At 29.2% G+C, this 624-nt stretch overlaps 1 protein-coding gene across 1 annotated transcript; it reads right to left on the bottom strand.

Annotated features, from left to right (window-relative positions):
* Positions 1 to 6: 6 nt before the first annotated feature.
* LOC105460436 lies at positions 7 to 614 on the bottom strand. Its single transcript, XM_011706880.1, has 2 exons — positions 442 to 614; positions 7 to 354 (listed from the first exon to the last, which is right to left on the bottom strand). Exons 1-2 carry the CDS (start codon positions 509 to 511, stop codon positions 65 to 67), a joined length of 360 nt encoding a protein of 119 aa, XP_011705182.1. The 5' UTR covers positions 512 to 614; the 3' UTR covers positions 7 to 64.
* Between the last annotated feature and the right edge of the window lie 10 nt (positions 615 to 624).

Below are 624 nucleotides of genomic sequence, written 5' to 3'. Positions count from 1 at the left end.
AAAATAGAAAACTGTATCTTTTGTTTTAATTAGTTAAATTTTGAATATGAAATATTCAAATATCTTACATTGTTTTTGTATCATGCATGTTTGAAGGCTTGCCAGATATTTGCAATCGATATTTCATATCTTCAAAATTTAAATTATATAACATAGCCAAATCCTTCAAGTAAGTTAAATATTCTTCGTACGACAGTGCCCGTTTACGAAATTTGAAAAAAGCGAGGCCTGTATTTGTAGTGGTTAATTTATCCATATCTAATATACGTGCAGATATCAACCACTTGTTACTTTGTGAAAGAGGAATGAGCAAGACATTCATGCGGCGAGATATAGGATCCATATTGCAATATGCTATGTAAAAAGTACTTTTATAATTGCAAATTGCTGCAGAATATATATAAATAAAACTAGACAAAAAAGAATCATTTTTGAAAATACCTGCAAACATTTCTTCTAATGGTACAACTTGTAACTTGTCACCCTTTTTCCGATCAGTGACATTATGCATGGTTAGGTATAATGATGAGCAATTTTGTCGAATATTATCAATCCGTATCGAGGAATTTAATTATTTTATTTATTATGATAATGTACTTTCCGATATTAACTTATTAAAGCGGG

This window comes from Wasmannia auropunctata, unplaced genomic scaffold, assembly GCF_000956235.1.
Source record: "Wasmannia auropunctata unplaced genomic scaffold, wasmannia.A_1.0 LD322038.1, whole genome shotgun sequence".
Taxonomy (NCBI): Eukaryota; Metazoa; Arthropoda; class Insecta; order Hymenoptera; family Formicidae; genus Wasmannia; species Wasmannia auropunctata.
The sequence above is the reverse complement of the archived record's forward strand: the minus strand, read 5'-3'. Positions and strand labels throughout refer to the sequence as shown.

What these genes read in the sequence shown, in the direction of transcription:
- LOC105460436 (XM_011706880.1), bottom strand. Translation starts at nt 511, where the DNA reads ATGCATAATGTCACTGATCGGAAAAAGGGTGACAAGTTACAAGTTGTA. An exon ending in ATTAGAAGAAATGTTTGCAG is followed by an intron (nt 355 to 441) that starts GTATTTTCAAAA and finishes CTTTTTACATAG; the next exon opens with CATATTGCAATATGGATCCT.